The following is a 14,932-nucleotide window of genomic DNA, read 5'->3' as shown; positions in this document are numbered from 1 at the left end:
TGTATGCTGCATTTTTCAGTGTTAGTAGCCTTCTCTCGATCTTCAACCTCCACCTTGTTTCTGATCTTCCACATCTAGGACTCTGGGCTGCGGCTGCTTACCTATTCCTGCCCAGGTGACGGCAACTTTTTCTCAGGGGGGTCGTCTTCCTTCTCTGCCGGCATTCCTTTTCTCCCTTTTGGTTTTTAAATCTGGACTTGAAAATCTTCAGTAGGGTCATCCCGACTCAAAAGCTGAGTGACTGGTTTTGTCCCGTAAACCTGTAAGTACAACTAACCTATGATGCCTCATTAACTTCAACTTGACTATTGTCTTTCTCGCATTCATTACAACGAAGACGTGTTTATAACTCTTTTAAACTCACCTTAAGTACATAAAAATATGACTTACCTGTGCACTCTTGTTGGACACTTGTCCAGGGACATGAGTTGGACTTTGAGATGTTGACATGAATTTTATTTTTAAGTTTTTGTTTTAAATGCACTTGAACCCTGTGACGATGTAGCTAATATTGTGTCACTGTTGCAACTATTATACCTGTGGTTTAAAGCATGTGTGTAAAGGGGTGCGAGGGGTAATAGCTGGTGTACGTGTGATCTGTGCACCAGCAACCTCCCTTCTTTTTTCATTTTAGTGAAGCCGGACTGCTCAGCCACGTTAACAAGTGCGATTTTGGACTAACTTAGTGGAAGCCCCTGCATACGCGACAGGTTGGTCTCTCTGAAAATCTCATCAGAAGAATTCGGAAAATCCTTCTAATAGTGAGACTGTGATCAATGCACAGCTATGAAAGTTACCAGCCGCGCCTGTGATGTAGGACCGCCTGCAGCAATCCAGTGTTTCCCTGTTTAGCTAGGAGCATTATAAATAAATAGGATAGGCCGAAGTTCACACCTGCATCTATGTCCCTATGCCAGCCTTTCTTTCCACAACATGGATGTCTTTGCTGGAAACAGTGGAAGAATTGAAGTGCAGTGCCACAACAGGAAAGATCGAATAGCTGTCCAGCTGTCATGGCTCTTCTCCAGGTCCTAATATTTGTTCAGAGAGACTGGATTGGCCTCTTCTTTCTTCTGGGATGCCTGCTGCAAGGTCTTCTTATATAATGATAATGTTTTGTTATTTATATAGCACTTAGTGCTTCAGCGCTGTACATAGAACATATTTACATACATTAATCACCCCAAACGAAGTTGGTACTCATTTATCAACCTCGGAAGGATGGGAGACTGAGTTGGCCTTGCCGGGATTCAAACCTGCGACCTGCAGATCACACATAGATCGCAGCAGCGAGCGGTCAACCCACCGAGCTATCGTACCGGCTTATATATATTTAATGGTGGTGAGGCAGGCTATGCCAGTGATGAGGAGCCTACAGACCAAGTGGTATTGGTAAACTTTAGGCTGATGTTTCTATGCAGTGCCTTTCGGCAAAACTCCATGCCCCGGGCAAAGTGACTTCTGGGCATGGCTACAGGCTATGCTCAGTGGCCATAATGGATGGGTACAGTTGGCACTGGGTATGGCCGCAGGGCATGTTCAAAGACCACCTTGGGTGGCTTAGAAGTACACAGTAAATAACATTTTATTTATGCTCAGCTAGCATATAATAATGTAGTTGGTCGTCATATGGAACCTCTCTCAGCATTTGTGTTATTTATTGGTTTAGAATTACTTTGAGTCGTTTTTCTAATGTGTATAATAGTCCAGGGGTAACCCACTCGAGTTGCTTTCCCTGGTGTCACTCTTAGTGTTAGTTCCCTTGTGTCTCCCTTTGGGTATGCCCCAACAACCCCACCTCCCCCCGCCTGCAAAATGAATAATGGGCACTTTGGGTGTTGAGAGGTCTCTGGGGCATGACTAAAGGTAAAGGCCATGCAAAAGTAAAGTGGACTCTACCCATGGCCACATATTATGCCCAGTACTCACATTTGGGCTCAAGGTGTGGCCCGAGGAAGGGATGAAAGCCCAGGCCTGGGCAAAGTGTCAGTAGGCATGCATTGCCACGTCTGGTGGCTTGGGAGTTCTGTGGAGCACTCTGCCCAGTGGGCATGCCATAGCATCATGCACAGTAGCCACTTTCATGTTCTTGGAGGAGCATGCGAGTCTCAAAAAAAGTGTTCATTGGTCGTGGCTGAAATCCGTGACCATAGGCCACAATGGGGACTAGGGGTGATGTCGGGGTTTGGCAGGAAGGTATGCCCCAGTCAAAGTGGCACTCTTGGTGTTCTGTGAAGATGCTGGGCCATGACTGAAGGCAGACTTTTGCAGAAGCCTGAGCATGGCCGATTGCCTTAATGCTCATCATTCTGCTATGTATGTATGTATGTATGTATGAAATGTCATTTGTAGTGCAAAATAGTAAATGCTGTAAATACGTGGTGCTAACGAAAGCTTGCCCCCAATGAATTTAAATGACGTGCACTTCCTTACCATCATCCACAACTCAAATACGTGCACGCCACACTGCAGCCATACACATTGCCTTCTGCAGCACTACTGTGGCGGCGGCCCATGTTCAAGAGGGGAAGCCCTCCTTGATGCTGCTTTGGTATGAAGTTGATCATGTAATGTATTGTTGATGTCTGCGTAACTCAGCAGGCAATTGTTGAAATGCCTATTAATCTGCAATGTATGTATGAAATAAGATTTGTCATGCGTGTTGGACCAAGACCTACCGGAAATCTCAGATCGATGCAAGTCTGCACTCTGAGGCATCACCAACACAACGAACAGCAGTGGCTGATGGGTGCATAACAAATGACACCCCTGCCATTGTACAATGGAATCATCCTTCCATGATAACCCCCTAAGCCAATGCACACTTGCACTTCCCACAATTACTGTAAATATTAAATTATTTTCCTGTACTGTGTGTTTGGCTGTGCTGCCCCTTTGTGTGATATGATATAATATTTTGATATGATATGGCATTTATAACGCGCCTATACACATGTGTTTTGAGGTGCGACGAGACAAGGGAGCGGGAACAGAGGCAAGACAGACAACGATCCTATTAAGCCAGGTGTCATTCAGATCGCGCAAGTGCCTGGGAAGGGGGAAAGGGAAAAGTGTGTGGGGGAAGGGAGAGAGGAAAGTGCAGTACATTGGATAGTAGAATAAATAAGATAAATAAAACGGCCAGATGGTGGCAAGTGCAAGGTAAGAGCAACATAATGCTGGTGGGGGGACTGTAGGGATACAGAATAACAGTCCCCAGTTGTGGGGGTTGCCAGGGAGGCAGTGCAGGTGTGCCTGGGCCCGAGATCAGAATGGGTGGCCAGGTAACCAGTGCAGTTTCAACCAGGAATTCAGCAGGGGAGAGAATGCAGAAGCAAAGAGGAAGGTTTTGAGGTGCTTCCGGAACAGGAGATGGTTCTCCTCAAGTTTCAGGGAGGCAGGAAGGCTGTTCCAGAGGGAGGCCCCTGCTGAGGAGAGAGATCTACCACCAACTCGTTGCTTAGAGAAGCGACTGACCCTGAGGGAGTTGGAGGTGGATGAGCGAAGAGCTCGAGAAGGAAGATACTTGGGAAGAGAGAGTTGAAGGTAATGCGGCCCCAGGCCCCGAAGGCTTGTGGACAATGCAGAGGGTTTTGAACTTAATCCTTGCAGCCACTGGGAGCCAGTGCAGAGATTTCAGTCCTGGAGAGATACAATCCCTGGGCTTGAGGCCAAGGACAAGCCTTGCAGTCCTGTTCTGGATAAGTTGCAGAGGGCGGAGAGTAGAGGTAGGCAGATTTAGATAGAGGCTGTTGAAATAGTTCAGACTAGAGAGAACCAGGGCTCTGGAGACGGTGAGCTTCTGGGGGAAGGAGAGGAAAGGAAGAATACCTCTGAGGAGGTGTAGCTGGTAGTGTGACTTCTTAGAGACGTCAGCGATGTGAGGAGAGGAGGAGAGTGTGGAGTCGAAGAGTGCCCCAAGGTTTTTAGACTTGCAGGTGGGAGCAGGAAGAGGGCCAAGAGAAGCCGGCCAGGGAGCTGCAGGGAAGGAGGGAGTGGTTGTGCCAATGAGTAAAATCTCAGTCTTACTGGCATTGAGGCAGAGGTCGTTGGCGGCACACCACCGCTGGATAGCAGACAGACAGTCAGAGATGAGGGAAGGAGAGGAGGAGGCCGAGGGTAGCCTGAAAATGAGCTGGGTATCACCCGCATAGCACTGAAAATTGGGACAGAGAGCGGTGATGCAGTGGCCTACGAGTGTACCCAACGTCCTCACCACCATGTTCCTGTATCATCCTGTAAAGCACCCAGCAATGGGATTTGCCTATTGCACAGGTTTTCTTGTCACAGAACTATGTTCTAACACACAAATAAATGCAAACAAGAGACATCTTCCTTCAGTGCTTCTCAGATAGTCTGGTCGCTGGTAAACAAAGTCCCTGACACTGCAAGTTGTCAAAATGTAGAGCAGTGGTCTTCAAACTGTTTTGGCCTGGGCCCCCCTGAGCAAATTGTGGGCAGGCCGGGACCTCCAAAAATGACGAATGGACAGTAAGTCTTAATGGCTATCAACTATTGCGCGTCTATCGCCGCACCCTGCTCCCAGCATAGTCCCTGGGCTCCCCTACCTGCTCCCATCACAATCTCTGGACTCCCTCATCCAACACCTAGCCCAGTCTCTTGGCTCTCCCCACCCCAAGACAGACGCCGGGCTCTCCCCACCCTGCTCCCATCACTATCCCATGGCTCCCCCCATCCTGCTCCAAGCACAGTTGTAGGGCCAGCAGCGGAATTTTGTAAGGGGAGGGGCATAAATATTTACCCCAGATATGCCATAGCAACTGAGCGTAGTCAGGGAACCTAAACCAATCAAGTGGGGTTAGGAGGGATCAGGGGGTTCTCCCTCCAGGTCATTTCTTTTAAATAATGGGTTAAAACAGCATGGACTGGGGCTATCTGAGTTTGATTTTGGAACGGTTTGGTTGCGGTCCAGAATTTACGAAAATGGTGCTCGCCAACTACCAGCATCCATCAACAAGTTTCAGGATCAATGATCAATGGTCAGAGCACAGAATTCGTGGCGATCGGAAGGGGCACACGACAGGGGTGCCCCGTCTCCCCTCTAATTTTCGCAATGGCAATGGAACCATGTGCTATGCAGATCCGCCAGGACGTCAGTATCAAGGGAGTTACAATAGGTCAGGAACCCACAAAATAGCCCTATACGCGGATGACATCATGCTCTTCATGGGAGATCCAAAAAATACAATGCCCAGAGCTATGGCCCAGTTGGAGGAATTCAGACAAGTCTCGGGGTTCTCCATAAATTTATCCAAAAAAGGAGAGAAGATATCGAGACATTGGCGAGATCATTCCCGATGTGCTGGGTTGAAAGAAAACTGGAATATCTAGGAATTCACCTTGCCAGCGATCTGCACAAATTATATCAAACAAACATAACACCGCTGTGGAAACAACTACAGGAAGACTTGCACAGATGGGACTCCCAGGAGCTGTCATGGTTCGCCCGCATCACAGCGGTCAAAATGACCATCCTTCCCCGCCTCCTCTATGTACTAAGCTCACTGCCAGTGCCAATACCACCAGCCAAGATCCGAGAACTGCAAGATGCGGTATTCAAATTCATATGGCATAATAAGAAACCTAGAATCCAGAAACGAATCCTAATGCGCTCCCCCCATCTGGGCGGTCTGGGAGTTCCAGAAATGGACAGATACATTATGGTGGCACAACTAGCACCAATGCTGCGATGGGCGAAACCGGAGGATCATAAAGGATGGTGCAGAATCGAACAATCAGTCTCATCCATCCCCCTAATAGCCCTCTTGAGCCTGAGCAAAGAAAACCGAAACAGAGAAGCTCTACTAGAAATGACGAAATGGTCTCTACTAAGTTGGGATAAAGCCCGGAAAAAGAAACGCATTCCTGGTGGAATGAGTTCATATACGCTACTGATGGGCAACCCAGACTTCACACCGGGTCTCCAGCGGGGATACTGGGTGGGCTGGTCAGGGGGAGAAACGATGCACCTGAAAGACATGTACAAAGACGGTGCTCCATTGCTGTTCACAGATTGCCAGTTAAAATTCAATATAGGGGAAAATGAACGCTATAGATATGCGCAAATCAGGCTGGATTACCCACCCAACGGTGAAGAAGGCGGGCATGAGAACGCCATCAGGCCTAGAACTGTCGCTTCAAGAAGGCAATACGGCGAAGGGGGTCCCTAGACTCTACAAACTCCTCCCCAATGACCAGCCAACCGACCATCTCGCATATAAAATGAATTGGGAGAGAGATATGCAAGAGTCACTAACGGAGGAGGAATGGTACCAAATATGGGCACGTGCACACAGCACCTCCAGATGCACCACAATAAAGGAATCTGCGTCCAAACTGTGCCTCAGATGGTATATGTCCCCGAACCGCATTCACAAAATCGCAAAGTCTTACTTACCAAACTGTTGACGAAACTGCGGTGAGAATGGAGACCTGTTTCACATATGGTGGACGTGCCCTAAAGCAGTTGCCTACTGGAAGGAAATACTAAACCACATAAAAGACATCTCAGGGATGGATCTACCAAGATCTCCGAAGACAATCCTCTTAGGAGTCCCTATAGAAGGGAAATACACGATGTCAGGAGCGACAGCTAAACTCATCACCCATCTACTATCAGCAGCTAGAATGACTCTTGCACAAAATTGGAAAAACAAAGAAGGTCCAATCTCAGCATGCTGGTGGGTTAAGATTTGGGGGGGTAATGGCTATGGAGAAGATATGCGCCATCAGCACTGGCAAATACCTAAGATTCCTAACTATATGGAATCCATTTCATGAACATGTACGGGACAGAGAAGCCCATTTCTTCAAACCCCGCCTGCTCTGAAACACACATGTAACCTGAACTCTCTCAAAAACAAAGATAATGAGATGCTGAGGTTAAGAAGGGGAAAAAAACCTTAAAAGCCTAGAATCTTAAATGTAAAATAATACTTATAGTAGGGGGGAAGAGGATTGTAGAGGTGGGGGGGTAATAAAAAGAAGTGAGGGGGTAAGGGAGGAGGGATGTGAGTGGGAAGGAGAGAATTGGGGAATTTTAGGAGGTAATGTGAACTATAATGTTCTGTAAGACAAGAACATGAGTAAAATGTAGAGCATAAGAGTACAATGTGGTCAAAGCTATGCTGTAATTGCTTATATGCCTTCGAAACAAACATAGACATGGAAGCTAGACCAAAATGGTAAAGTCAAAGACTGAGAAACAGCCTTAGGAATGGACTGTCACTAAGATACAACTCGGTCCTATATAACGTATGTAAATGAAATTGATTTTGTACATATAAAGTTGGTTAAAAGCACAATTTCTTTTTGAAACAATACCAAAAGGGCATGGCCTAAGGACAAATGATGGATTTACTCATTTACGAAAGCTATTTAACTTGTAATGGAGGGGGAAGTGTGGTCAATTTCGAACTAAGCCCTGGAGGGAATTAATTGAGATGAACAGAGCTGTCATTTACAATGCCTTCAGATGTATTCCGAGTTTATTAACGCTTCATTAAAACATTGGTGGGGAGATGAAGCAGGGAAGGCAATGTACTGTAAAGTTTCACAATGGGAACCTTAAATTAGAATCCATTGTTGCGGGCAAAATACTTCCCGAATGTACCCCCATATGTTGCATATTTGATCTCAAGTTAAGTCGGACTATGTAATAAGGTTGTTAAACGTAGCGGGGGGAAGGTTGATTATTGTTTAATAATTGTTCAATGGCTTTAGGAGATGACCTACTGTTATGCTTATTCTTGTTGAATTAACTTAGGAGGAGCTTTATCAAACTGTTTTATCATTACTGCTCTATGTGTTATAAATTGAAAATCTAATAAAAATATTTGTTTTAAAACAAAATAATGGGTTAACATGCTGCATTTTAGAGCAGACTTTTAAAATTGACCCTATTTACCACTCTTGCCTCCCATCCCTAAAGCTTATCAACAAGTCTTTTGAAAGCAAGTGTTATCATGTGACACAGTAGAAGGAAAGGCGAAGCAACATGTGTACAAATCTCTTTGTAGGTGTCAGGGTGAATATTTCCTTATTTAGGCTCACTTGTTTTGGACCTGCAATGATGGTACTCTTTCAGTATCTGCACACTCATTGTTGGACTGTAAAGCACCTAGCCTTAGATAAGTCACCGCCATTTCAATACCGAAAGGGTACCTTCACTGTAGGGCTACTACAAATGTGTTTCCTGTGTCAGGCGCACTTGTCTCACTCTTGCGATGACAGACATAGTTCACAATTTCACTGATGGTACCCTGTCCCGAGTGAGGTGCCTTTTTCACACCATACCCACAGCCATCGTCACTATTATTTATTGCAGAGTGGCATTCCTCTCTCATTTGATGGAACTTGTTTTAGTAATATTGCACTGGACACCTTGCAGTAGTTATATAAATTGCACTTGTTTCAGTCCTACTGAGGGATTATTTTTCCGTATTGCAGTGGCGGTGTCCTGTGTGAGGTGTGCTTGCATCATTCTTGCACTGAAGGGCACATTTCAATATTTTAATACATGTGGTTTGTCCTGGTTGGGGTGTTTGTTTTAATACTGCATTGTGAGTCGCCTTTTAGAATTGCAGTGCTGGGGTCTATTTCTGTGTGATATAGGCTTGTTCAATCCTTCAGTGATGGTCGCTATTGAGTATTTTATTGTTCATTTCATGTTCTGGCTGAGGTATCTGTGAGGCACTTTTACTTATGCCCTCTTCTGTATTGGGGTGCACTTGTTTTAGTCTTGCATGCATTGGGCCTCATTATGAGATTGCCGGTCTGGAAACAAGGGTGCCTGTAAGCTCACCGGCACCCTTGTTTCCGTACCGGCAAACTGAGTCTGGCTGCCCTGGCTGCTGTTCCCAATAGGTCTGACACTGCCCGGCGCAGCGGCCATTGTAGGTAGACTCTTCACGGGAGCACCGGCACTGTTGATAATGGTGCCGGTGCTCCTGTGCCCACTCCCATAGAGTGCCATATGGCTCTATGGGAATGGGGATTAACAAATATACCAGCGCCTGATTTCCCGGCTGCCGGAATCGTAATGAGCTGGTAGCACCGGGAGGTCAGGCAGCAGTAAATCTTTACGGGTCCAGTGGCAACCCGCCGGTAGCACCGGCAGGGTTACCGCTGGACCCGTAATGAGGCCCATTGTCACCTTTCAGTTTTGCAATGCTGGTGTCCTGTGTGAGGTGAAATGATTGTAGTCATATAATTTGGTGTCACCATCAAGCATTACGGTGATGGTGTCCTGTCTGGTACAAGGCACACTTGTTTCAGTCCCTCAGTGGTGATATCCACTCTTATGTGAGTTGAAATCTTTTGTCATCAGCAAAAGCCACCTGATGAATAGTGGTGTGCCTGAGCAGATTTCCCCTTTGAAATCTCTGTTGGAGAAATTAAAGTTGCACCTAATTGTGATCAACAGTGCTCCCTGATTTCCAATGGAAAAAAGCCCCACTAAGCCTATTGTGCACATATGACACCTAGAGAGCAAGTAATCTGTGCTATGAAATGAACGCTTGGCACCATATGGCTCCTTTTAAATCACCTATATATAGAACAACATTCTGAAGTGGCTGCAGGCGACATCGAGGTACAATCTAAAACTCACGAATATTTGAACTGAATGAATAATTTAATAAATGCCTCTTTCCTTTACAATGCACTAATATGCAGTCTTTACTCACATAAGCTGACATGGTTAAAAAAGTAGTGGTAAATCCCACAGTTTTGGTTTTTGCTTGGAAAGGAGATAGGCCTTTGCAGGCACTACCTTAACAGTGGTATCTGTCCATGAGATGGTGAAAGCTGGAGAATTGTGTGAGTACCTGAACATATGCATGGCAGTGGTTGGCAAACGCTCTAATAGCTATAAAAGAGCCAACAGCGGCTTTGCCAAAGCTCGTTTTGTTAGCCTTTTTTTATGATGAAAATAATTATCAAAGCAGTGTTCACATTTTTTTAAAGCTTTGAAAAAATGTCAGCAAGATAATTTAAAAGAAAAGAACAAAGAAAACAGGAAGCCCTTAATATGTTTGATCAAGCATATGGAGGTGGGTATCCTGTAGAAAGATCTTTCACTGATGCAAATCCCTAAGCTTGCTCAGAAATGACCCTCTATTTATGGTGCTCCTCAAATCGTCTTCATTTTAAATATCACACTTTACTGATGTCATGTTTAACAGAACATGCCAGACCCAATGCCCAATAGTGTAGAAAGCTACAATACTGTATCTTGTGGCCATTATACAATATGCTAAATCTGGTCTTCAGTTTGCTATGAATATCATATGTAATGGTACTATTTACCTGCATATGGCTATCATTACACTACATTTCTTTGTGTCTAGAAATGTAGTGTACTGATAGCTGTACGCAAGTAAATGCTACCATTACACACGATATTCATTGCATGCTGAAGACAGATCATTTTTTTTTGTCTAGAATCTAGACTCCCAAAAAATGGCATAAAATATATATAATTTTATTTAGACTGTGCGTGTGCGACCCCCTGGACATGAGGCTGCAGTCCCCCATGGGGCCGCCCCCTCACAGTTTGAACACCGCTGATGTAGAGAGTGATTGAAGTGCAAAATTGATGGAAATTAAAACATAAGGGGGATGTTTTTAAGTAGAGGAGAGTTGAGAGGATGGAGGCATTTTCGCTGCTGGAGGGTTCCTACCCTTTAACTTTTGCAAATAATACAGGAAAGTGAACTATGGTTGCCATGTTTAGGTAACGTAAAAAAGTACTTTTACACAGGATTATGGTTGAGCGAACAATGTAGGGTAATCTTTGCCGGTAGGGACAACAGTGGCCAGGGGCGTGGGGGGTGCTCAGGAACACAACACACTAATTAATTCTGATAAACTCTAGCAGAAAGGGATCGTCATTTGCACACATTAAAACATTTTCCCAAATTGTCTAATTTTTGCTAGTAACTACTAGTCTTTCAAGTCAGTTGAGTGAATTATTTTGGCAGTGAAAGTGCCAGCAGTCTTTTTATCTGCAGTAACATTTTTAAAGTCGCTTTTTTGTTATTTGTTCTAGGGGAATTGCTGTGCTCTCCATTTTATTTTTTCCACCTTTCTCCTGATATTCATACTGATACACAAAAAATGAAATAAAATGTTTTACTTTTCTACAAACAAAAAGACATACCGATGTGGTTGCACTGATATACCATGAATTTCTGCCCCCTGGAATATGTTATTTCTTCCCCATGAAAGCTTTACTTGCATGCGTTTGATTAACCTCACAACTTTATTTTCCATTACTCTTTTACAGAATGCATGCAATATGAAACCTAAAAGTAAAGCGTACATATGTAATCGCTTTTCTTTGTAACAAAAGCATCTGAATTCCAGCATGTCTGTGTTTGGGATCATGGAGAGCTATCTCCACTTCTTTTGAAAGAGCCCTTTGTTCACTGCTGTCCAGTTTGCCCCTAATATAGAAGCTTCCGAGTACATACCTGAATCAATGCCTTTGTGTTTCTGTGCCTCCTCTATACAAGCCTACCTGGTTATTTGCGTGCATCTCCGAACATTATAATGCAACATTTGCAAATTATGTCCGTTGCACTGTCTTGTAAAGGAACCATGATTGGTATTTCAGGGAAGTGTTAATCGGAGGAAGGTGGAATGACTCCTACCAAACCGGTAAGTGGGCGGAGTGTAAAAGAGCCCATATTATCTATTCCTAGTTGTCTCCTCTACTGTAACCACCTACAGGGTAACACCTGTACTTATGTGTAAGTGTTGTCGACAGTTGTTTAATTTGTCCATCTACTAAGTCTAATTGACGGCTTATGATTTCAGCTGCTTGTTAATTTTCATCACTTTTAACTAAAGCAGACTATTGTGCTTTGTTACCAAATGGTAGCAATCCTTTAAATTGATTTTAGTTGCAGTTACTTCTCCAATCTTCTTTTATTCCCTTCATCAAGTTTTAGACAGGCAGTATTTAAATATCATCTAGTTGCGCTAGATCAGGTGTGTTATCGAATGTTTCAATTTTTGGAGAATTTTCATGTAAATGAGAGGTTCACTCTGAAATCTGGAATGTTATGGAAGATAAATTGGTCGTGTACCAGTAATACATTTCTCTCTGTGGGCCAACTCTGCTGTTCTTTTACATCAAGTTAACGTTACATTCTAGAGGAACCCTCAAATCATACATATTGTTTTTATTTTTTAGTTGTTTAATAACCTTCATTGTACCCATTGCAGGCCAACAGATGACAGCAACCAGCCACCAGGAAGGGGAGTCCTGTCCATGCATGGCCTTACCTATGGAGTGATTAGAGTGGATTCGGAAGAAAAGCTCTCTGTCCTTACAGTGCAAGATGTTGGCACAGTGATGCCGGGAGGTAAGAACTTACATGTTCTAGTTATTTACACTTTATTTTATTCTGGGTATTTATTGAGCTCAAACCTATCTTCAGAAAGTGAAGGAGCACTGTACAATAGGAATTACAGCCATATATAAGTTGGTTACAGGGGTAACAGCCCTTGCATTATAGCTTTTATTCCCAGCATACCAACTTTGTAATGTTGAGAACCAAACAGATCTTCTATGTGAGGGTAATGTTGATTATTAAAGACAAAGCAAATCACGTCGCTGAGAGATCTCGCTGTTGCCCTCCATGCATGAGTCTCACTTGGTAGTCCTTAAATGCTTAGTGTCACTTATTTTTTTTTCTCTGTGTAAGTGGTATGTCAGAAATGTATATCCTTCATTCTTGATATTTGGCTCCAAAATGATCTTCTCTCATTAGATATCGTTTGAAATTGTTGTTTCTCTTATAAAGAGTATCTTAGTTGGCTTGAAGTGAATTTGTTACGAGTCCTGTTGTACCTAAAACCATTTTTTTTGTTTGCCTATATGTTTAAGATTTTTGTCTCAAAATGCTGCTACGCATGTGCCTTTAACTCTGACCGTGGGCCCATAACACCCGATCCGGCCTGCCAAATCAGGTGTTGATGCTTAATTTCAAAACAGTTACATCTGGACAGTATCTCATATATAAAAACATCATTATACAGAATATAAAATACACAACACACACATCATGTCATTAAAGTGTTCTGAATGATATTCAACTTTCTTATATAAAGTGCAAAGTGCTACTCCTAATGTACATAAATCCATCTACCGGCTAATATCTAGATGTGGTTGCAAACATGCAGAAAAATATTAAGCAAAGGAGGCACGTTGGACTAAAATAATTGTGTAATTTGTTTTTTTAAAGTTTGCTTTTCACTAGGATTCATTTAGTATTTCTAGATAAATGCATCTGATTTATATTCTTCCCACAATGGAGATGATATATAGAAAGCATTTTCCGTGTGTGCCTGTGGTTATCTACCAAATCGAACATCAGTATATTTGCATTTGCAGTACATGGTCAGAACCTTGAAATGTGCTCTAGCAGTACTACTGCTGATCAGCTGCATATTGCAATTGCAGGTGCATATTTATTTCAAATGTGGTCCTGTGAACTCCTGATTCATTGCGTTCCAGTACCAGTTCATTTGCTATGGGTGCTTATCAATTTGTAAGGTCTTAATTTTTTGTGCAATGTGACATAGGGTAATATGGCACTGAAGCGCCACACTTTGGGCCTCATCACGAGTTGGGCTGTAGCCCTTAATTCCGGCGGTAACGGTATTACAGCCGCATTGAAGGGCTGGCCCTATCACGAGTTGGGCGCTAAACGAGCTGTTTTACCTCCAGCTTTTTTCTGGAGGTGAAAATCCCTGTTTTTGGCAGTATTCCAGCCGGCTGTATTAGCCCGCAGTATTAGCACTGAAAATTCCCCATTGGATCCAATGGACCCAATCAGGAATGGGGATTTACCGTTAAGGCCCAACCCGTGATCCGGTGGTAATACCCCCGGGCTGGTCGGTGCAAGGGCTATTACAGTCGGCGGTATTACAGCCGGAAATACAGCCCAAGTCGTGATGAGGCCCAATGCATTGAAATGGGTAAAATAAGCACAACCTAATAACAGTAGATTTTCTTGGATCCTTGTGAGATTTCCTGTAAAAACTGGCATTAGCTTCTTATCGCAGTGTGATTTAAATTAATGTAATGGGTATTTTATGTGAAATAGAATATTCAGCCATCCTGAGTCATCTTAATGTCTTCATAATTTGAGTGCGTTACTTGGTCTTTACAAGCAGAATCTTTTGGTGCATTTGTATTTGCAATCTACATTTTTACAGTATTCTCAATCTACAGTTGACTGTATTCAGCCAGTACCACATAAATCAATGTTTCAGTTGGGAAATTGCCAATCGTCCACTGATTCCCAAAGAAAGAATGCCTGTAACCTGGATGGGTTGAATAATATTAATCTAATTTCAAGTTTCCACTTCTAGCCAAGCAGATAGAGTAAACTGTAACAAACCAGTTACAAGATAAAAAAGAAATTGCTTTGTGAAAGTGTTTGTATGAGCGCCTGTCGTCTTGTCAAATTGTCGACTATTGTCTCATCTCCCCCTGTCTCGTCTGCTGCTCCCCTCCCTCAGTGTTCTCCCCCCTCCTTTTCTCTCCTATCCCCACTGACCTTATGGTGCTCTCTGTCTCTCCTATCTTTTCTAACTGCTTCTCCATCAACTATCCTGCTCTCTTCACTAAATTTGGTAGGAAGAAGTTTAAAAAGGATATCCTCGTCTCCAACCCAGGACTCCCTATAGCTGACACCTATACCAGTGCCTCCTCTAAGCAAATCCTCACCGACATCCTCTTTGTCGTTCCCTCGCCAGACCTATGGACTCCTCATATGGTCTCTGTGCTTTCTCCTCACTCCTCTTCTCCCATTAATGGGGGCACCCAGTGGGATTGCCTCCTTCGACTCCTCTAAGGTCATCATTAATGTCTATCTCAATGGTACCATCCTGGTAC

The 14,932-nt window shown here is 43.8% G+C and overlaps 1 protein-coding gene across 5 annotated transcripts in view; it reads left to right on the top strand.

Annotated features, from left to right (window-relative positions):
- Nucleotides 1-14,932, top strand: part of DIP2C (disco interacting protein 2 homolog C) — a 2,321,522-nt gene that overhangs the window by 1,659,133 nt on the left and 647,457 nt on the right. For all 5 annotated transcript variants that reach the window (XM_069647998.1, XM_069647999.1, XM_069647996.1 and 2 more), the window contains one exon: nucleotides 12,253-12,392. In XM_069647998.1, coding sequence (XP_069504099.1) covers nucleotides 12,253-12,392 — 140 coding nt within the window. The remainder of the gene's footprint in view (nucleotides 1-12,252; nucleotides 12,393-14,932) is intronic.

This window comes from Ambystoma mexicanum, chromosome 2q (assembly GCF_040938575.1).
Source record: "Ambystoma mexicanum isolate Mex_15411 chromosome 2q, UKY_AmexF1_1, whole genome shotgun sequence".
Lineage (NCBI taxonomy): Eukaryota > Metazoa > Chordata > Amphibia > Caudata > Ambystomatidae > Ambystoma > Ambystoma mexicanum.
This window is presented reverse-complemented; position numbering and strand designations above follow the sequence as displayed.